Source organism: Miscanthus floridulus, chromosome 19 (assembly GCF_019320115.1).
Source record: "Miscanthus floridulus cultivar M001 chromosome 19, ASM1932011v1, whole genome shotgun sequence".
Classification (NCBI taxonomy): Eukaryota; Viridiplantae; Streptophyta; class Magnoliopsida; order Poales; family Poaceae; genus Miscanthus; species Miscanthus floridulus.
The window spans coordinates 81632853-81655588 of record NC_089598.1 but is presented as its reverse complement, the minus strand read 5'-3'; the positions used below and the strand labels follow the sequence as shown (position 1 = coordinate 81655588).

General features: G+C 41.7%; 1 protein-coding gene and 1 pseudogene across 1 annotated transcript; one reads left to right on the top strand and one right to left on the bottom strand.

The window, feature by feature from the left end:
• LOC136526249 (polyadenylate-binding protein 3-like) overlaps positions 1-12609 on the top strand; it is a 30421-nt pseudogene extending 17812 nt beyond the window's left edge.
• A 626-nt stretch (positions 12610-13235) lies between these two features.
• Positions 13236-20555, bottom strand: LOC136526248 (probable LRR receptor-like serine/threonine-protein kinase At1g14390). Its single transcript, XM_066518982.1, has 5 exons — positions 20405-20555; positions 20105-20313; positions 19994-20043; positions 13573-13693; positions 13236-13481 (listed from the first exon to the last, which is right to left on the bottom strand). The coding sequence occupies exons 1-5, from the start codon at positions 20553-20555 to the stop codon at positions 13236-13238; spliced, it is 777 nt and encodes a 258-aa protein (XP_066375079.1).
• Positions 20556-22736: the final 2181 nt, after the last annotated feature.

The following is a 22736-nucleotide window of genomic DNA, read 5'->3' as shown; positions in this document are numbered from 1 at the left end:
GAGTTCTACATAGAGGACCTGGAGATGGATAATGGCATTCTTCATGAGAATGTCCACATGCTGTATGCTCAACTTCATCCTCCTCATGGGGATGGTGAAGTTACAGATGAAGAAATGATTGTAGATCTAGGAGAAGTCGAGAATGAAGAGGAGGAGGATCCTAAGGAGTTAGTGTACTTCTCAGATGAAGATGAGGTTTCGTCCGGTATGGGCATGGACGCCGATGACTGAGAGCTCGGAGTAGTAATAGTTCCTTTACTGCTTCCCTAGTAAACCAGGGTTGTCTTATGGGATACAAGACATGTAATTTAAATAAGTAACCCTTTATAGCTTGAAACCTTTTAAATGCTTTCAATAAAGAATAATGTAAGTAAAAGTGTTTCTCTAACAGATGCCTCGTCCTATCACCCGAACTAGTGCTAGTGGCTCGCATGACGATGATGAGTGCCCAAATCCTCCACTAATGCCTTCAACTATGGCAGATGCCATAGCCGCACTCGTCAATGCAACGGCAGAGAATGCTAGGTTGTTAAGGGAATTGGCGCAGAACCAACAAGCACCATACCGTAATCGTGGTCGTCGTAATAATGGAAATGATGAGTCAACCTATGTTGATTTTACTAACACCCGTCCGCCTGTGTTCTCTAAGGCAGAAGAGCCTTTAGAAGCTGACAATTGGCTTAGGACAATAGAGCAAAAGTTTGAGCTAATTCACTATATCGAGATTCAGAAACCAAGGTTTGCGGCACAGTAACTCCAAGGAGCTGCTGGTGCCTGGTGGGCAAATTTTGTAGCAGTACAGCTCGCTAGTCACCAAATCACCTGGAGGGAGTTCAAGGATGCTTTTAGGGCACACTATATTCTAGACGGTGTGATGACCATGAAGTTAAAAGAGTTCTTGGCTCTTAAGCAAGGGGAGCACCCGGTGATGCATTATGTTGGGCGCTTCAATCACCTATCGCAGTATGCTATTGAGTATGTGAATACTGACAGGAAGAAGAAGAATCATTTTCTTAGAGGCATGAACACTAAACTTTAGACCATGATGGCAACTTGCGGTAACGCAACTTATCATGAGACAATCAACATTGCTATCGCTTCAGAGGAGAATTACCGCCAACACAAGGAGGCAAAGAAAAAGAAAATATCTGCTTTTGGATCGTCAAGTGGAAAGCGTCAAAAGATAGTCTACCATCCTCAGAATCATGGCCGTGCACGATTCCACCTACAACAAGGCCAAGGCAGGCAACAAATCTTTATTCGCCCTACAACGAATATGCCTTACCCTCATCAAGCACCGCAGCAGCAAAATAATACAAATAATGCAAACCGCAATGCTACTCCCCAGAATCACAATTATCCATGCTATAATTGTGGTAAACCCAGACACTTTTCCCGAGAATGTCCGTATCCTAGGAAGAACAATCCTGATGCACCCAAAGCCCTGGTTACTTAAGCTCAGAATCAGTACAAGGGCAATGCTCAGAATAGTCAGAAGGGTCAGGCTGAGAAGAAAACTGGAAGGGTCTTCTATACTCAGGTGGAATCTATTCTAGAAGGAGAACCAGTAATGATGGGTATGTTTCCCATTGCTAAGCATCCTGCAATTACCTTATTTGATTCTGGTGCATCATATACATTCATTAATCGTACATTTGTTGTGAAGCATGGGATAGCTATTGGGGAAACAAAAGAACCATATCATATACAGTCGCCTGGGGGACGAATCTATACAAGGGAGGTAGTTCAGCATGTACCTATTGATTTGGGAGGTTATGAGTTCCCTACCAATATGCTGATATTAAAGGATCAAGATATAGATGTGATCCTTGGTATGAACTGGTTAACTCAACACGGGGCTATCATAGATGTCCTGCGTAGAACCGTAAGGGTAAATGCACCTGACAGCAAAACCCAACTTCTCATCCAACTTCCCTTCCCTAAGAGTACAGTGGAAATAGTCTGTGCAACTATTGTTGAAGAAGCCGAGAAAATTTCAGTGGTATGTGAGTTTACGGATGTCTTTCCCGATAATCTGCCTAGTTTGCCACCAGACCGAGATGTAGAGTTTAGAATTGATCTGAAACCAGGAACAGCACCAGTGTCCAGAAGAGCATATAGGATGCCACCCAAAGAACTAGCAGAGTTAAAAATGCAACTACAAGAGTTGTTAGACAAGGGTTTCATTCAACCCAGTTCATCACCTTGGGGATGCCCTGCTATCTTCGTGAAGAAGGACCAAACCTTAAGGTTATGTGTTGACTATCGGCCATTAAATGAAGTCACCATAAAGAACAAATACCCCTTACCCCGAATTGATTTGCTTTTTGACCAACTTGCGGGAGCTAAGGTGTTCTCAAAGATAGACTTGAGATTAGGCTATCACCAGATTAATATCAGACGAAAAGATGTGCCGAAGACAGCATTTACTACCCGATATGGTCTATATGAGTATCTAGTCATGTCTTTTGGGCTGACCAATGCCCCGGCTCATTTCATGTACCTAATGAACTCAATTTTCATGCTTGAGTTGGATAAGTTTGTCATGTAGTTCATCGATGACATTCTTATCTATTCTAAAAGCAAAGAGGAACATGCGGAACATCTCCGTATTGTTCTACAAAGGTTAAGAGATCACCAACTATATGCCAAATTCAGTAAATGTGCATTTTGGTTGGAGGAAGTACAATTTCTGGGTCATGTGCTATCTACTGGTGGAATAGCTATTGATCCGAGTAAGGTAGAAGAAGTCCTTAACTGGAAAGTACCTACAACTATTCATCAAGTTCGTAGTTTTCTAGGGTTGGTAGGGTATTATCGTCGGTTCATCCCTAACTTCTCCAGAATTGCGAAGCCAATTACTGGACTGCTGAAAAATCAAACTAAGTTTATATAGTCAACAGAATGTGAGAAGGCCTTTCAGACATTGAAGAAATTGCTAACAACTGCACCAGTATTAGCACGACCTGATATCGAGAGGCCATTTGATATCTATTGTGATACATCTAGAATTGGTATTGGTTGTGTTCTGATGTAAGAAGGCAGAGTCATATAATACACTTCTAGACAACTCAAGAAGCATGAAGAACATTATCCTACCCATGATCTTGAATTAGCCGTTGTTGTTCATGCACTTAAGATTTGGCGACATTATTTATTGGGCAATATCTGTCATATCTATACGGATCACAAAAGCTTGAAATACATCTTCACTCAGTCAGAGTTGAATATGAGGCAAAGAAGATGGTTAGAACTTATCAAAGATTATGAATTAGAAGTGCATTATCATCCGGTTAAGGCTAATGTGGTTGCTGATGCCCTGAGTCGCAAGAGTCATTGCCATTGTCTGATTGTAGAACCTATGCAATGAACATTATGTCAAGAGATGGAGCATCTGAATTTACAAATCATAGAACAAGGTTCCCTGTCCAATATTGCAGTTGAGTCCACTATCAAAGATCAGATCATTGATGCTCAATGAAAAAGTAAGGGCATAGCCAATATCAAGGATAAAGTCAGATCTGGAAAACCAACATGTTTCAAGATTGATGAATCAGGTGTTGTATGGTTCAAGGATAGATTGGTAGTACCCAAAAATCCAGAGCTGCGAAAGCAGATTCTTGATGAAGCTCATTCTACAAGATACTCCATTCATCCAGGTAGCAACAAAATGTATCATGATCTGAGAAAGAGATATTGGTGGACCAAAATAAAAATAGAAATAGCTCAATATGTGGCCGAGTGTGATATTTGTCAGAGAGTCAAAGCGGTTCATATGAAGACTGCAGGTCCATTACATTCATTGCAAGTTCCATCTTGGAAGTGGGAAGATATCTGTATGGACTTCATCGTGGGATTGCCTAGGACATCTGTAGGCTACAATTCAATATGGGTTATTGTTGATCGCCTAACCAAGATAACTCATTTCTTACCGGTCAGAGATAAATATCGAGCAAAACAATATGCAAAGCTTTATCTTGATAGAATCTTCAGTCTGCATGGGGCACCCAAGACCATTGTCTCTGACAGAGGGTCATTGTTCATATCCAAGTTTTGGAAAAGTCTACATGAGTCTTTGGGAACTAAACTTATTCATAGTTCTACATATCATCCGCAAACAGATGGACAGACTAAACGGGTAAATCAAATTCTTGAAGATATGTTAAGAGCATGTGTCCTTTCCTATGGTACTAAATGGGATGAATGCCTTCCCTTAGCTAAATTCTCATATAACAATAGCCATCAAGAGAGCATTAAAATGGCACCATTCGAAGCACTGTATGGCCGTAGATGCCAAACACCTTTAAATTGGTCAAAAGCTAGAGAATGTTGGTTCTTTGGACCGGATGTGGTCAAGGAAGCTGAAGAGAAAGTTAAACTCATACAAGCTAATATGAAGATAGCTCAATCCCGACAGAAAAGCTATGCTGATAAGAGGAGACGGCCGCTAGAATTCAATGTGGGAGATTCTATCTACCTCAAGGTATCACCGATGAAAGGAGATCATCATTTTGGGATTCAGGGAAAGTTGGCGCCCCGCTATGTAGGTCCTTTTCAAATCCAACAACGATGTGGACCAGTCACCTATCGTGTCAAGCTACCAGCTCACATGTCAGCGGTGCATGATATCTTTCATGTATCTCAGTTAAAGAAGTGTCTTCAAGTACCTGACCAAGTGGTCGACTTTGGTAATGTAGAACTAGAACCTGACTTGACTTATGCTGAGTACCCCATTAGAGTCTTAGATCAGAAAGATCGAGTCACTAGAAGACGTACAATCAAGTTCTACAAAGTACAATGGAATCAACACACTGAAGATGAAGCTACTTGGGAGTCTGAGGATTACTTAGCAGAAAACTTTCATGACTTCTTTGCTTCTATCTAGTTGCAATACCTTGTCTATATTGTAACTTATCTCGTTTGTCAACCGAATGGAAAACCCCCTCACTAGCCTTTTGAATAAAGTTATGATGTGTTAGCTTGACACATTTCCTTTTCCATTACTTGGCCTTAAGTTTTAAATCTCGGGACGAGATTTCTTTAAGGGGGAAAGGTTGTAACACCTCTGGTGTTTTGACCTAGCACTAAAATTTGACATGTCATCATATGCATTGTAAAGCATTCATAAAGTAGAAAATTTTGAATGCATTCACTAAATAAGCTTTATTTCGTAATGTTGTTATTTTATGTGAAGTGGTTCAAAACCCTAAATAAAGATCATGACCACAAGGGTCAAATTTCATGTGATCATGTGAGACCAAGTGTCAATTGACTCAAATAACCCTAATGGGCCATGTTACTGGTCAAAAATCAAAGTTAAAGCAAAAGGTAAACAAATCAAATTTGAATTCAAATTCAAATCATAAAAGTCCTTTTTGCCCCTTTTGTCTAATTCAAAATCCATGTGGAATTTGGGGTTGAGGCAAACAGAAAAGTTGAAGATTATTTTATAAGGATCAACTTTGGTATTCAAAGTTTTTCAAGTTTACATATAAAATTTGTAGTAATTTTGAAATGATTCAAATGCTCAAATGCACCCCAAATTCAAATTTCAAAATGGATGCAGAATTTGAAAATGTTCCTTGAAGCAAAGTTGTAGAGTTTGAAAAGTTGAGCAACTTTCATTTTTGGAGATTTTCAACTTCTTTAGAAAATTTGTGAGTAATTTGCAAAATTGACGCAGTGGCAATTCTGTAAATACTTAAAAATTGAAAATCAGCCGAACGCCACCTCTCTCCTTGCCGCCGGCGCCACGCTGTGGTCACCGCCGATCAAATTGCGCCGCTTCCTCGCGCGTTGACACGCAGCCCATGCCGTGGCGAGTTCGTTCGTGCGCTGTCGACGCCGGGCAATCCCTTCCCGCCTATATATAGCAGCAGCCGCCGCCGTCGTCCCCGTTTTTTCCCTCTGCTCTGCTCCACCGCCAGTCAGCTCCGCCGCTCGCCGTAGCCACTGTCGAGCAACGTCCATCATGCCCAGCTATGCCAACGTGATCGCCTCGGTCTTGTGCTCCTCTTCGGCTTGCTCGCGTTGCTTGGGTTGGCCGGAATCGCCCAGCGCAACGTCTTCTTCCCCGAGACCGGCCAGAGCTCCGCCACCATCGACTCGACGTGGCCAGGCTACTCCAGACCATCTCCGTCTTCACCAAGCACACCGGCATGATCGTGGTGAGCTACTGAACGTGATGCTCACTTCGCTTTTGACTCTACTGCACCGTTGCCAGAGTTATACCGTGCGCCGTCGTGCCCGAGCCGCCATGGCCGGCGTGGAGCTTCCTCCGGTGCGCCTTCTGCCATTCTGAGGACTGGGATGGATTCGTAGGATGGTGTAGATCATTTAGGTGCGGTCTGCCTCGCCGGAGCGTCGCCATCGACGCATTTTGGGCCGGTCAGTGATGGCAGCGCCGCCATGTCCTGTTATGTGACACTGACGAGTGGGGTCGGGTTGTCAGTGAGAGAGAAAGAGAAGAACAGTAAGGTTTTGTTATTTTCTGATTTTGAATAGTGCTGAATCTTTGGAAATTTATAGGAAAATAATCATAGCTCTAAAATTCTGAAAATTTGTGTGTAGCTTCTGTACATGTTCTAGCATGGTTCAAAAATTTGAAACTTGAAATTTGAATAAATTTTTAATGTTCAAATATTCAGTCCATTAATTGATAAATACAATTTCCATGATTTTTGTAGGCCACTGTATAATTCCAAAATTATGAAATTTATTTTGGTATACTAATTTAACATAAGGAAGCTTACATAAAATTTTGAGGTCATTTGGAACAAGTTCATTTTTGGGCTTATTTCCAAATTAATTCAAAAAGAAATAAAAGAAAACCCTGAGTGTTTGATTAGTGTTGAATCTTGTTTTGGTCATGTTTTTGTGACTAGTAGGGTTTCAAGATTCATTTGGTCAAGTCACATGTGAGGTTCGTGACGGTAGGATTGCAAGTTGGTTTTGTTGGCTTGCAACTGTACCGTGGAGGAAAATCGTATTCGGGGTGTTTTTACATTTCATGTACCGTGAAAGCATCATGTTTACATTATCATCATGTTAAAGCATATGTTATCATTTTGTGTAGAACCTGAGAGTGAAATGATTCTAGTTGAGCAAGTTCTGGAAGAATCCCCGGTTGTCACGGGATTCGATAATTGTGATACTGATCCGGAACCTGAGATCGTCAACGAAGGCAAGCCCCGGTTTATGCATTAAACCATTACCTTGTTTACTTTGAAAAGTTTATCACCTATGTTATTTATTGCATTAAGTTGATTAATTCAAATGTTACCTACTTGATGCATTGCCTACCTTGTTAATTGTTTACCATCATTGAAGATGTTTTCATTTATAAAGGCATAGAATGCTTAGTATGCTTTATGATAGGCTTTCAAAGTAAAAGTTTTGATACAATCAAAGATGGCATACTGGCCAAAGAAAGAAAGAAGGTTGTATGAACTAGAGACTAGTCGGGTGACTTATCTTGAATGTTGGGTAATGTTGCCGACTATGTCGCTTAAAGGCCACTCATTGTGGATCTTCTGAACGAGACACTTTGTAGTAGTGGTCATATACTCCGGTAAGCCTACTTCGGCTAATCCGATACTAAGACGAATGCCCACGCACTGGGAGTGGAGAGATGGCAGGAGTAGCATGTACCCTCGTGGCTGGAATGTGGCTGGATTTGAGGTGTGCTGTGCTCTCGGGTGGCATGGAGATGGCTTAGTATAGGAGGATCTGGTAGCGAGGTTGATATATGCAAGATTAAGTTCTACATATGTCGTGTGATAAGGAATCCCCAGCTAGGACTTGAATCAATTTGAATTGCCGGTGCTCCGCAGATATGGAGACTCGATTCATTACAGAAGCAATGCAGGACTGGTGAATTACTAAAATATGAGAAAAAGGAATGGAATGAGAAGGATTGGAATATGGGAAATGAACACTTAGTTTGAGATAATGAACTAAGAAGACTTAGGGGATAAAAACTTGAAAATAGGATCAAGAATAGTAAGCTTTTGGCAAAGAACTTTTGAATCTTGCTACATCCTTACCTTGCCCTAACACCTGCATCCCTAAAGTCCTTCACCCCCTTTACGTCGGGTTAGTCTTGTTGAGTACTTTTGTACTTAGGGTTTGTTAACCCTTGTTGCAGGTGAGTCGCATGCGCAGGCTTGTTTTGGTCCCTGCTGCATGTCTGTGTTTGAAGTCAATGACGATGAGGAGTGATGAATGGCCTTTGGACAAGGCACTAGTTTGTATGATGAATAAAGTTAATATAATATTATCCCGCTACTATGGTTGTATGACACTTATGGTATTGTAAGTTTGAAAACAACTGGTTTGTAAACTATGTTATCTTAAGACTTCCGCTATCTTTACTCTGATGTATATATTTGAATAAACTATTGTAATCTACAATGTCTGTGATTAGGATCCTATTTGAAAAGAGAATCGTGGATGATTCGGGTTTCCCGAGGACACCCGACAGACCTGTTGAGTTGTTGGGAACTCGTGAACGCTATCTGATGTCTGGTAAGACAACGATAGGTGCACGTGGGCCCGATTTCTTAGGAGGTTCTGCCACACTTATCCCGCCTTGCAGCAAGCTTTTTGCCTCACCAAAGAGCTTGCAGCCGCCTCGCCCTAGCATCGCCGCAAGCTTGGAAAGCCACCGTTGTTTCGCCGAGCGCCGCGCAACCGTCGTTGCCTCTCGTTTGTTCTTTTTGGCTCCGGTGAGATCCCCATCTCCTCCGCTCTCTCCCAGTGTCACCGATGAGTCAAACTGTGCGCTGTAGGCCGAACACCGAGAACTCCGGTGAACCAGCAATGGCGTAGCCGCGATCGTCTTTTCTAGTCGGCCGTCATCCTCCTTCCTCGCTTGATCTGTTTTGGCCCCTTAGATTGGGATCCAACGGCCGATATCCAATGAATCGATTCGGCTGGCTGTTTTGCAAAAAGATCCCACGAGTTTTTAATTATAGAACGCGCCATCCCTAGCGTCTTTCTAGATTCTGTTTTCTTTTTCTGAAAGCGTACTTTGGTTCGATTAGATTGAAAATATGTTTTCAGCTATTTACAGTTTTGCCACTCAACTTGTTTTAGCCATAAAATCTCCGTTTTAACTTTGATTTGATCCATTCAAGTTGTGTTAGGTTCATAATTAAGTAATCTACATGTTCATACTATTGTTATGTAGGTTTTCAACTTTAAAAATTTAAGGTTAGATTTAATCTATTATTTTACTAAAGGAAAACTTGTTTAATTCATAACTTCTTCGTTTTAGCTTTGATTTTTGTGATCTTCGCGTCTGTGTGTCCGTAGCGAGACATAGATTTGTTTTTCAAACTTTCCATCTTGATTTTATGCTGTTGGTGTACTATTCTAATCTATAGCTTTTGTTTACTATGTATGATTGCTCTTGGATGCTTGTATGTTGCTATGATTATCGAGTATAGACGGTGAGCAATTCATGGGAGATCAAGGGTACTACTTTGACGAGCAGGATCAACAGGAGTACTTGGCTCAAGGCAAGTATAGCATGTGATCATTCTTGTTTCCTATTCACTTTAATACATTAAATTTATGTTGCATGTGTCACTTTGATAGGGATTCCCTAAAATTGAACTTATACCTTGTCACCAACGTGATATGCATTGGGTAGTTTTGCTAGTGCTCAATTAAACTATGATCTTGTAACTTGACTAATGGTATATGTAATAAACATTAAAATATGACTTTTTAGCAACTTGGAAACAGGGGCTGAAGTGTTTAGCTATTTTCTAAATGCTTCAGATTCCTCTCCTTAAGGACTTATATGTAAGTGATCATCCGGGACTTACAGTACAGCTGTGAGGGCTACATGACTCTGGCTTTAGCTCAATATGAGAACCTTTTCTAGCTTGTTAGTGGTTATCTTTATTGGCGTAAGAATGGCTTGCCAAATCAGGTATAGTGCGGCCTCTGTCTCCATGTGTATAGGCTGCATGTCAATGTGCCATCAGGATGGGGGCTCTACATCTATTTGTCGAGTGAATCTAATGGCCATAACTTGTTAGACGAACCTTTGAAAGGCTTCATAGTGACCCCTACCTGCTCACCTTGGAAGTGTTTTAGGAGTAATTAATTCGGGCATATGGGTATCACGACTCACAGTGAAAGTGTACAACCTCTGCAGAGTGTAAAACTGGTATATTCGCCGTTGTCACGGTCATGAGCGGCCTTGGAACATTTATGGAATAGATGAATACTAAGAATTATCTATTTATACTATTCATTATTCATGTTTACATTGATCATGTGTTTTGCATTGGGAATTGAAACAACTTGATGCTACTCTTAAGCTAAAATTGTGACACTGAAATCTGAATGTTGTTAAACCTGTGTCAAGCCTTTTGAGCCTCATGAACCCCATGTTACACTTGTTGAGTACGACATGTACTTACGCTTGTTTATTTTCATTATTTGGATAAAAATCCTGGATGTGTAACAGATGGCCATGGGTATGATGATTTTCCTGAGAACTTCTAGACTTGTGGTTAACCAGTCGATGTCCCTGTGATATGGAGCTTCCGCAAGAGATCTTTTCTTTATGTTTCCGCTATATCTATGTGAAGACTCTGTCTTATTCGTGATGTAATAAACGCTTGTGATGATACTATTCATAATTTGTCGGCTTATGTGTGTGACTAATCTCTGGTCGCACATAAGATTTTGCATCCCATTTTATCCTTAAAATTGAGTGTCAATTTGGTGGAATTACAAGTGCTGTGGTCACGAGGGATGTTAATGGTGTCTCCAAATGTTTTGGTTTTGTAAATTTTGAAAAACCAGAATTTGCTCTAGAAGCAGTTAAAAAGGCCAACGGAAAGGCCATCAATGATAAGACTTTATATGTTGGAAGGGCTCAAAAAAAGGCAGAAAGACAAGCCGAGCTGAAAACAAAATTTGAACAAGGCAGAGATAAGAAAGTTGACAAACCTAATGGTATAAATTTATACTTGAAGAATATTGATGATAGTATAAATGAAGAGGGATTAAAAAATTTATTTGAAGAATTTGGTCAGATAACTTCATGCAAGGTACTTCTATTGTTATATTTCAATTGCTAAATTTCTATTTTGTTCTTTTGATCGTTGGCATTTTCTGAAGAAGAAAAAAAGTTCTACTTCTACTTTTAGTATACAATGTATTGAGTGTTAGAGCTATCGATAATTGTTTAGGTCATGGTTGATGCTCAAGGAAGGAGCAAGGGTTCAGGATTTGTGTCGTTTGCTATCGCTGAAGCTGGCCATAATGCAGTAAGTTGATACTAATTGACTTTTGTTGTAAGACTTAGTGTTTGATGTTTCTAAGATCTATTATGGTAAACCACATGTCAGATAAATGGAATGAATGGTAGGATTGTTGGAAAGAAACCGCTCTATGTTGGTTTAGCTCAACCTAAGGTGGAAAGAAGAGCCATGCTAATGGTATGTAACCTTGTGGTTTGTTTTTCCAAATGTTTTACTGTTGTTGCGTGCGCACAAAATTTGTTCGATGAACAGGAAGTTGAGATTGACCTCATTTTTGCTAGGCACATTTTGCTCAACGTAACCTGGCAATGGCAGCTTCTCCATACGCCGGACCTCAGCAGGTTTAGTTTGGTCACCCTACGCCTGGTCAGATCCCACCTCAGGGTGCAGTCTTTGGGTTTCCGCAACACTTCGTTCCAGGAATGGGGCCTGTCTCTCCAGTTATGATGCCACACAACATGCAGAGATCAAGGTATCCTGGGCAGAGGATGGGTGGTCCTGGTGCATATCGGCAGCAGCAGGCGGTATGTCCGTTAAAATCATCATAGGATTCATCGTTCTTTTTATTACCAATCACGTGTGGCATTCCATGTTCTTCTGCTAATAGTGTTTTCAATCTCTTACTCAGATGATCCACGCAAATGCCAATCACAGCATCAGGTACATGCCGAATGCCAGACACGGGGCTTACCCTGCAATGCTGCCTCAGGGCTTCCCAAGTGCCATGGTGTCGCAGCAACACGATGGCAGCAGCGTAACTACCGCTGTAGCATCCGCTGGCCCGGCAGAGCAACAGCAGGTAATAATGGAACTCACCGTTCTGTCTTTTAACACATCACAAATCCTAAAGTGCTTCAAATCTTTCAATACATCCACAAACTTTCAAGTGGATTATTACAAGTTTCTGGATCGAGTTAGCCATGTCGACCATGAGCTAATTTATAGCATTGCTGATATCTCGTGGCAGATTAAGATTTTTGTAGTGCCACTAGAAGTACATCATTGATGAAATCCATGCTAACATGGGCCTTTGTTCTTTTCATCGTGTACAGATTCTTGGCAACAAGTTGTACGCGCTGGTTGAACAGCTTGAGCATGATCACGCTGGCAAAGTGACCGGGATGCTACTCGAGATGGACAAGGTCGAGATCCTACAGCTGTTGCATCTCCGGAGGTTCTCCGGGCCAAAGTCCGTGAAGCTATGGCTGTTCTACAGCGAACCAAAGACGGAGGCTCAGCCGATCCTGCTGCAACCACCGCCAAAGCGGAAGAAGGCTCAGCCGATCCTGCTGCTGCCGTCGCCGCACCAACCGTGAACGCCTGAGCGATTGATGAGCTCGCATGATAACAATAAAGATTGGTCTGGACTCTGGACGTGCCTAGGATATGCTAATGTGTAGTTGAACCTCCTTGACTCGTAGTTGATTTGTTCCAGCTTACTCTTGGTTTATCAGTTATCGAACCGTAGCTTAAACTTACAATGCAATATTTGTCTCCAATTCTTCTTTTTGAATAAAATTAGGCTGCAATGACACTACATACCTGAGATATATGATGCTCAAGCTATACAAAAAGATTGGAGATGCGCAGCCAATGAGCCAAACGCCTACAGTTAAATCTTTTTCAGTTTTTGCTAACCTTGAAACTCAAAGCTGAGGGGTCTGTTTCAAAGAATTCAGTCTACAATTCCCAGTTTAACTACTGCTTGTGTGCTGCATAAATGCCAGCACATGTCTGGTGAGAGTGGACGAACGCTTAACCTCATGGCGTCGATGCTTAATAGAGCCTGAGATTTACAGGTACCATAAAAAACAGTCCTGAAAAAGGTCCACATATATATACAGTAGAGAACACCAAAGACCTCTCCCGCAACAGAAAACCATAGGCAGAGTGATGGTGCATAGAGCTTCGTAATTATCATTTGTAGGAACAAAATCACTGCGCCTTTATCTAAGCCTGTGATTTGACGCTCAAGCCTAAGCTCTCGCTGCTCGCCCAGCCATCCTGCACTTGCATGGAGTACTGCAGGTTCCAGAGTACGTCGTCGATGGAAGGCCGGTCGCTTGGGTTAGCAGCCGTGCAGTTGAGGGCTATCTCGGCGACTGTGCTCAGGGAGTCCACTGCAAAAGTACCATGGATCGCCGGGTCTGCCATGTCTTTCAGCCTATCTGGGTCTTCAGTCAGGGCCTCGCTTAGCTGCAAATCGTCACAATAAACAAAGTTATAGTAATGTTGGTGGGAAATACAAACTCATTGTTGTTCTCTGGAAATGGAGCTTGAGATTAACCTGAGCTTTGAGGGCCTCTAGTTGGGTTTGGGACCCTGTTGGTTTGCCTGTGATCACCTCCAGGAGAATTAGGCCAATCTGGTAGATGTCTTGCTTGTCACCTTGTTCCGCATTGTGAGCACTAGAGAGCAGAGAGAATCAGGTTGGTTTATTCAATGCAAGAAAATTGTGTTACTAATTCATTCTGAAAACTGATTGGTAACCTAACAAGTAACAACCAATCACTACGCTTGTGTTCATTCATACACTAAAAATCATCACTAGATACGATTCTAGTTTATTACGTGGAGATGTCGCTTTCTTTCCACAAGGTAATAGGGAAAACCTGTTAGAGTCTTTAGATCATCTAGGTGTAGATCAGAGGGTGATATCTTTACTAATTGAATCAAATATACCTAGAGCTTGCTTCTGGAGAAGGAGAGAGAGAGAGAGGGAGATGTAGGAGCATCTGACCGTCGGAGGGGTTGGAGGAGCTCCCTGCCATCGCTGGTTCGTCGGTGAAGCTCTGCGCACACGCAGCGACGGTCGATGTAGGTGACGAAAGGGTGTCGGTGAAGAGGTTGGTGGTGGCAAAGACAGTGGTGCTTCCCGCCGCTGGCAGTGCCTCCCTCTCGATCGGACTAGGGTTAGACGGTGGGGTTGTGACAGTGGCAGTGAACCTCGTATCGCGAGCCGTTTGCCCCACCTCCTCTATATAGGCACTGTGCGACGGGGGCCCACCAGCCACTAGATGGCTGGGCGTCCCCGATCAGGACGCGGTCCAGGGGTCCGTCTCGACCGTTGGGTCAAGACGGATGAGATCAATTCTAACATTCTTCCCCTTGATCTCAACTCATACTTTAACTTTAAACTTTGACTTTAATCCCTTTCACTTTTATTTGTTCCATCACAGATTAGTGCATAGAGCATGCTTCATCATCGCGGTCAATCGCCGATAGACTTAACAGCTACAATACACGTCTCTGTTCTGAAATAGATTCTTTAACTTTGGGCCCTTTATTGTCCAAAAATCATAGGCTATACCATAAACCCATGTCGACTGTGTGTTCTCTAAACACACTGGATAGTAAGCCTTTTGTACGCGGATCCGCAAGCACTTGTTTGTTACTTTTATGTTCAATACTTTTAGTATGATTCCGGACTTTCTCCTTCACAACGGATAACTTTAACGTCAATGTGTTTGGCAGCACACTTGACCCGTTGTTATAGGAGCGAACTACTTAAATGGTTATTGCTGTTGTATACCATTATCAATTCCGGATGTAAGTTCTTTTAACCATTTCGCCTGTCCTTTAAGCCTCATGATAAGCTATACTATAGGTATGCATCATTGATGACACCACAACTGTTTCTTTGGAGCTTTTCCACAATAAAACTCCAACTGCGAGTGTTAGCTACTATGTGGGTTTCACTAAACATCTCGCCAAAATTTAACATTTGTACCCACAATTATTTGAGAGTACTTATTCTTTTTACTCATCATGAGGCCTATAAATCTTTACACAATTGCAAAACATTCTCAACTCCATTCCAGTGATCTATATCTGGACTGGACTTCTGCCAAAACATCCCAGATACATGAACTATGTCAGGGTAAGTTCTTACTTATAAGCATTCATTAAGCTTCCAACAGCTGAAGCATATAGGACGTCCTTTTGATCGATCTCACATTGGTTCTTGGAACACTAGAAGTTCCCAAAACTATTACCCTTTACTATAGGAACAGGCGCAAGTTTACTCACATATATACTTTATTTCTTTAGAATATTCTCTAAGTATACACTTGAGATAGTTTTAATACCCCTTTTTCTTTTGTCTCGGTAAGTTCCAATTTCTGGAACGAATGACGCTTTACCAAGATCATTCTCATTGAAACTTGAGGACAAGAACTGTTTCTTCTCCAACAGTAGATTAACACAACTACTAGCGAGTAAGGTGCTACCCACATGCAGGATTAGGAAAATAAATTTCCCATGTTTAAACTTCGCATAAATGCAATTGTCCTCTACATTCTCTTTAAAATCCAAACTTTCTTATTGTACTGTTAAACTTCAAGTACCAATGTCTTGAAGCTTGCTTTAATCCATAAATGGATTTCTTCAGGCAACATCCCTTATATTCTTTTCCTTCCACGATAAAATTTTTTAAGTTGTGCCATGTAAACTTTTCCACACAAATCCCCGTTGAGGAATGTGTCTTTACATCCTTCTAATATAACTCTAAATCGTAATGTGCCACTAACGCCATTATGATTCTAAAAGAATCCTTATATTCTCATTATAATCTATTTCTTCTCTTTGTGTAAATCATTTCGCCACAAGTGGCGCTTTATAGCTTCACATATTTCCTTTGGAGTCACATTTGTCTTGCAGACCCATTACAGCCTACTGTTTTGGCTCCATTAGCAATTTCTTCTAAGTCTCAAACATTGTTGGTATTTATTGATTTCATTTCATCTTCCTTTGCTTCTTTCCATTTAGACGAGTGAACGCCTCTCATGGCTTTTTCCAATGAGGTGGAATCACTCTCTATTTGAATTTCTTTCTTAACTTTTACTTCTTAGTCACCAGAAATATCTGATTTTCTTATTCTTTGAGACCTATTGGGGCCTCGTGGCACTTCTTTCATATGGGGCTATTGTTGCTCTTCATTGCCAAAGGGCAATTGTTCTATAGCCACCTGTATCACTAGATCCTTGTTTACTTATTCATCTTCTTTAAGAGCTAACATCAGGTGTTGTATATGTCATACAACATCAACATGTATTAAGAAATTTGTAGCTCTAAAACACTGTAGTGGATATGTAATCCCACTTCTATTCAAGCTTTAGGTATCTACATACCATGCTCCCCCAGATTACTCCATCTTCTGTAAAGATGGTGTATCTTCAAATTTCTTATTTTTGGTTTAATCAACTAAAAACTCATATGGCGCGTTTAGCACCGCCTTGATAACTCTGAACTCGTCCAGTATAAATACTAGCCGACTATGCTATCTTCCTATCGGAACTGTAAAAGATCCAGGAATTTAGCTATTTCTTTACTTTAGGGGTATCGTTATTATGATCGTCTTACTCCCTCAACGATCACATCCATCTTTTATAGATCACTTTTACCTTCAACGCATAGTATGCATTGCATTATCTAAAGTATGGGGAAGTATCTTTCTTAATTGCCTTTCTTAATTAATCTTACATTTCTCTCCCTCAAAATGTGGTATGAACTTTTCTACCACAATTTCGAAACATTCTGAACTCTTGTGAATGAGGAAACTTTAATTTGATTACTTACTTCATCCACATGATTACATCATGCAAACAAAATTCATATGGGAGTACATTTTTCTCATTTCACTTCAAAACTCAACATAGTCTATTATTTTCAATACTTCTACAAGTCATGCTTGCATATCATTCTTATCTTTTGGTTCACATGCAACTTTCTTTTGTTCTTAAACTCATTGAGTATTTAATGGCCATGACACAATCAGAGTATACGGTCAATTCTAGGATAGCATAAGAGCTACCCCAAACTTCTCTCCACGTGCGGAATACACTTAGAGCACATGAGTCATCATATCCTTCTCCCGCCATGCGGGATAAGTACTATGCCAAACTCTCTCGTCATGCAGGATTGGTTAACATATGTACTATGCCAACTTTACCCTACCATGCGGGTATTTTCTCAAACTTTTCCCGCCATGCGGGTACTATCACAAACTTTTCCCGCCATGCAAGATAATTCCCTTAAACGGACATAATTGTCAGGATTGACTCGTGTTCAATCATCAAATTCAGAAATAAATCCGAATATTCTTTTAACACACATGTTTAATCCAATGTTAGTCAAATTAAACATGTATATGACTTTTACAACTCTCATAAGTGAAACTGAAAATAAATTCTTCTTCACAGAGAGTACAAAAGACATTTCTCAATGAAGACTCTCATTGATCTATCTCTTTTCTTGGATCAATATCCTAGAATTCTTTTTTTTAAGCCATTCTTTAAAGAGAACACAGTCCCTTAAGCAATGACATTCTTTCATACATAACTTGCCCTTAGGCATTTCATCATCTGAGTCACAAGTACCCAGCTCATTTCTCTTACTGCCTTCAAGAATGAAAGCATGGAAGTCTTTTGTCTGAAAAAAATATTCAACAATAATGCTCATTAAACTTTAAAATCTTTATGTTCTATTCTATATCACCGTTGGGCAGAAATAGAATAAAACATCATTCTTTTACATTAATTCCACATCACCGTTGAGCAGAAATGAAATTAACGTATAGAAATTCAATAATCTTGAAAACATAGAACTGCTCCTCAAAATTAAATTCTCCCGTTGGTTCGAATTTAATTAGAAGACAATCAATTTCATTGCAGCGGAAATATGAAAATACATTTCTCTAGTTTAAGAGCATTCCTTGATCTTTATCTATTCTCTGAAAATTGGTCACTTTGATGCAAAATTCATCAGAGATTTAAACTTTAATCATAAAACTCATAAAATTATAATATTATTATCATCAACGTTGGTCAAAAATAACAATACTATAATTTAACTTTAACTATCAACCGACTATTTCTCCAATTAATTTTTTTAGTTGGTTCCAATTTTAACTGGAGGATCAACTTTTCATCATTTACTGAATAACTATAACTGCTCTTCAAATTAAATTCTTCCGTTGGTTCGAATTTAATAATAAGACAATCATCATTAACTTTGCAGCGGAAACTTGACAAAATTTCTTTATCTACTTTTTAGAAGTATTTTACTGTACTTTTCTACTCTCTGTCAAAATTATTCCGTTGGTTCAAATTTTGACAGAGATGAAACATAAAAACATAGCAAAACATAAAAGAAAACTGCTTCTGAAAAATAAACTTTAAATTGTGAACAACTGTGCATTTTGGCCCGGTCCAACACTGTGTAGCCCGGAGCCCAGCAGCAGCAGTGCGCGCGGAGCGAGTGGCCCACAAGCAGCAGCAACGCGCGGCCCACAAGCAACAGCGGCGTGCGGCCAACCACTACGCGCGCTCGCGGCCCAGCAAGTCCCCCCGCGCTCAGCAGCCCACGCTCAAGCCGCGCGGCCTAGCAGCACAGCGCGTAGCGCTCGCGGCGCCTCCCCCGTGCCCAGGCCGCAACTTGGGCCTGGGCCGGGATTCCTCTTGCCCGCCTGGGCTCTATTCGGCCCGGAGCAACGCTCGCCGTCAATCTGAATCTAACGGTCGAGCACCATTTTCGGGAGGCTAAAACCCCCACCCCGGCCGCACCCCTCCAAACCCTAGGTCACGATTCTGTTCTTTTCCTTCTCTCTCTCAGCGGCGCCGCGAGCAGTGATGGCCACCCACGGCGGCTGGAGAAAAAAACGGTGGCAGCGCCGCTGTGGAGCTCCTCGCCGGCGCGCACGCTCGCCCGAGGCAGAGCACGCCGCCGTCGAGGGGCCTTGCGATGGTGCCCATGACCCTGAGCCCTAGGCGCAGCCCCGCGCGATGGCGTGGACTCGCCAGCCGGCGGCCTGGGTGGTTCTTCCCGCGCGACGGCACAGTGGTGTTACTGACAGCGGTGACAGGTGAGACCCCTTTGTCCGTCTTGTTCCTCTTCTTCCCCTTCTAGGGTTAGGGTTTGGTGAAATTTCGAATCGATTTGAATCACCTTCTTCTCTCTTTTTCTTTCTATTTCTTTCCCCGAGTTCTGGTCGCGGGTTTAGGGTTCGGATCAAGCGGTCTTGAAGCCGAGCCCCTTCCGTCTTCACCTAGTTAGGGTTAGAGACTGTTCTTCTTCCCCACGCGCTTCTTCGTAGGGTTAGGGTTCGCCTGACCCCTTCACTGTCTAGATCCGAATGGATCTAGTCTATCTTTTCTTTTCTAATCGGTTTCTTGCCCCTGACAAGATCCACGCCTAGGGAAACCTCGCTCTGATACCATTGTTAGAGTCTTTAGATCATCTAGGTGTAGATCAGAGGGTGATATCATTGCCAATTGAATCAAATATACCTAGAGCTTGCTTCGGGAGAAGGAGACAGAGAGAGGGAGATGTAGGAGCATCTGACCGTCGGAGAGGTTGGAGGAGCTCCCTGCCATCGCTGGTTCGTCGGTGAAGCTCTGCGCACGCGCAGCGATGGTCGGTGTAGGTGACGAAAGGGTGTCGGTGAAGAGGTTGGTGGTGGCAAAGGCAGTGGCGCTTCCCGCCGCTGGCAGTGCCTCCCTCTCGATCAGACTAGGGTTAGACGGTGGGGTTGTGACGGCGGTAGTGAACCTCGTATCGCGAGCCGTTTGCCCCACCTCCTCTATATAGGCACTGTGCGACGGGGGGCCACCAGCCACTAGATGGCTGGGCGTCTCCGATCAGGACGCGGTCAAGGGGTCCGTCTCAACCGTTGGGTCAAGACGGATGAGATCAATTCTAACAAAACCTACCTGCCAATATCATTATCTTCATGGACAGCAAATGGGGTCTCTGAGAAAATCTGTAAGATAGGAACAATTACTGCAGGCAAATGTGGAACTTCACCAATCATTTAAACTCACCTTGCCGTTCTTGCTAGTTGATATCATTGGAAGACTGAAGTTGTTGATCTTCGATGTGAGGGTCTTGTCAAGCAGGATATTTTCTATGTTAAGATTATTCTGTACAATCCCTGGAGCAGTCACATTATGCAAAAACTGAACCCCTCTCGCAACACCAATGGCAGCAGAAACCCGTTGTGGCCATTTCAGCATTTCACGTTTCCTCCACTCTGTAAAATCAGTCAAAACATAAGTTGGGAGTCATGCAGGTATTCAGTTATATAACTACATGCATGACATCGTTCACTGTAAGTACCATACCAGTAAGGTGACTTCTTAAAGATCCATTTGTTACACATTCAGAAATGAGGTATACTGAGCTGGCAATATTAGGATTCTCCTGATCACTGACAATGCAATGACCAATGATGCTGACCAAATGACGGTGCCGAAGTTTAGAAATAATCTCCATATATTGGACAAGGCTCTGGGGGGAGTACTTCGGCTTCAGCCTCAAACATCTAACCAATACTCGCGAACCATCTTGAAGCTGACCATTATAATGCTATAAAAGCGAGGCACATATAAAAGAACCGAAATTAGTCTTCACAATATTTCTAGCATAAAGCTGTACAACTTATGACATAGGATATGACAGAAGGGTATAGCCAACATGACAACATTAATTATTGATGCAAAATATCAAAATATGCATAATACCCAGAATAAATTGTACAAAACAACAATCGATCACTAGGGCTGCAAGCCTGGACATACTATAGCCTTCTTTGACACGGCTCATCCAAAACGGCTTCACCGGTGAAGCCAAAGCCGGTGAAGCCAGAAAAACTGGCTTTTCCCGGCTTCTAGTTTATTTTAACCCCGGCTTACAAAACAGCTTCACGCTACAGTGTCTCGATTTGCGCAAAATAGATGAAGCCGAAGCCGGCATAAGCCGTGCCAAAGAGGCCCTATGTGTAAGATGTGTCTAACCATAATAATATATGCAAGTGAATTGAGCCTCAAGTTCACTTAGGCCCCGTTTAACGAGGTTCCAAACGACTCTGGCTTCTTGCTACGGTGCACGAAGAGCCGGAGCCAGAGCTGGCCAGAGACCCACTAGACGTGCCCTTAGACACTGATAAATACTGCTAACTCCGTTCCAGAATAAGGGTCTGTTTGGTTTGCCTAGTAGCTACTAAATTTAGTAGCTTTTAGTAACTTTTTAACCAAACGTTATGACAAAAAGCTATTAAAAGGGCTTTAGTCCTCTCTACTGAGTTACTAAAAGTGACTAAACCGCTTAGTAGCTACTAAAGTTTAGTAGCTCGAACCAAACACCCCCTAAGCTATGCTCATGTCCAGGACATAGCCAGAATCCCTTCAGCCTGTTTGCTTGATCGTATTTAGCTTATAAGTCATGGCTTATCAGCTAACGAATAATATTTTTCTCTCACACCAATCCAGCCAACAGTATTTTCAGCCATGGCTTATAAGCCAAACAAGCCCAAACGAACATGACGCTTATATTTTGGGACAGAGGCAGTAGTGACTATTAGAACAAATTTCAATTTGCTCCCATTTGGATACATGTTTTGTCCGTTTAATTAGAAGTTGATAAACCTCCAAACACAAGCTTGAATAATATATTAGGTACTGTTAAATAACCTCCCCAAAGACTTTCAGCCTGTTCGGCAGCCTGTATCAGCCAGTCAATAGTATTTTCCTCTTACACCAAACCAGCCAGCAGTACTTTCAGTCATGGCTTATAAGCCAATCCAGCCGAAACGAACAGTCTGTTTGATTATCAAATGTCTAAAGCAGCCAAAATGCAACACAATTAGAACAAATTCAATTTGCTCCCATTTGGATACATGTTTTGTCCGTTTCATTAGAAGTTGATAAACCTCCAAACACAAGCTTGAATAATATATCAGTGAAAGGTACTGTTAAATAACCTCCCCAAAGCCTTTGATTATCAAATGTCTAAAGCAGCCAAAATGCAACACAATAGGACAATAATTGGCAGTATACAGTTGTACTCTGCCATGAGCGTCCCTACTGCAGTGGACCATTTGCGAAGTTTGTAGCCTAGTATCCTAGCAGAACTAAGCATTGTTTTTAAAAAATGGTGAAGATGACTTAATTTAAATGTAAACTCACATGACCAGTCGATCACACTACTCAAATACAGTAAAACATTCTGCAGAGTAAGCAGTACTTCATTTATGTGGACAGTGGAACATTTATTTGTATATTCATTGCCCTTCCATGCCGCAGTCGAAGCTAAAGGAATCCATTACTTCATACCTGTGCAAGAGGACTAGCCTTGATTAGGTTGGAGGAACTGAAATTGTCAGTTGCTTCTTGGAGCTCCTCCAGTGTACACACTCGGTAGCCTTGTACTTCCAGTGTATTCAGGGGGTGTTTAGATCCCTTCCAGTTTGGAAAATGGACACTGTAGCACTTTTGTTTTTATTTGGCAAAAATTGTCCAATTATGGACTATTTAGGCTTAAAAGATTCGTCTCGCCAATTACGGACAAACTGTGCAATTAGTTATTCTTTTTACCTACATTTAATGCTCCATGCATGTGCCGCAAAATTCGATGTGACGGGGAATCTTGGGAAACTTTGGATTTTGGGTGGGATCT